The 268-nt window shown below is 63.8% G+C and overlaps 1 protein-coding gene across 1 annotated transcript in view; it reads left to right on the top strand.

The window, feature by feature from the left end:
• LOC103916074 (bone morphogenetic protein 4-like) overlaps positions 1-266 on the top strand; it is a 4,392-nt gene extending 4,126 nt beyond the window's left edge. Inside the window, exon 4 of the mRNA XM_009323016.1 lies at positions 1-266. Within this exon, the coding sequence (XP_009321291.1) occupies positions 1-266 (266 nt within the window).
• The last annotated feature ends 2 nt before the right edge of the window (positions 267-268 follow it).

Raw genomic sequence — 268 nt, forward strand, 5'->3', positions numbered from 1 at the left:
CCGCCGGGATCATCCCCCCGCGGGGGTACAACGCCTACCACTGCAAGGGCTCCTGCCCCTTCCCGCTGGGCGAGAACATGCGGCCGACGAACCATGCCACCGTGCAGTCCATCATCAACGCCCTCAAGCTGAGCGAGGGCGTCAGCAGCCCCTGCTGCGTGCCCGACAAGCTCTACTCCATCAACCTCCTCTACTTCGATGATGATGAGAACGTGGTCCTTAAGCAGTATGACGACATGGTGGCCGGGAGCTGCGGCTGGCCCTGAGG

The sequence above is a fragment of the Pygoscelis adeliae genome, unplaced genomic scaffold, assembly GCF_000699105.1.
Source record: "Pygoscelis adeliae isolate BGI_AS28 unplaced genomic scaffold, ASM69910v1 Scaffold284, whole genome shotgun sequence".
Taxonomy (NCBI): domain Eukaryota; kingdom Metazoa; phylum Chordata; class Aves; order Sphenisciformes; family Spheniscidae; genus Pygoscelis; species Pygoscelis adeliae.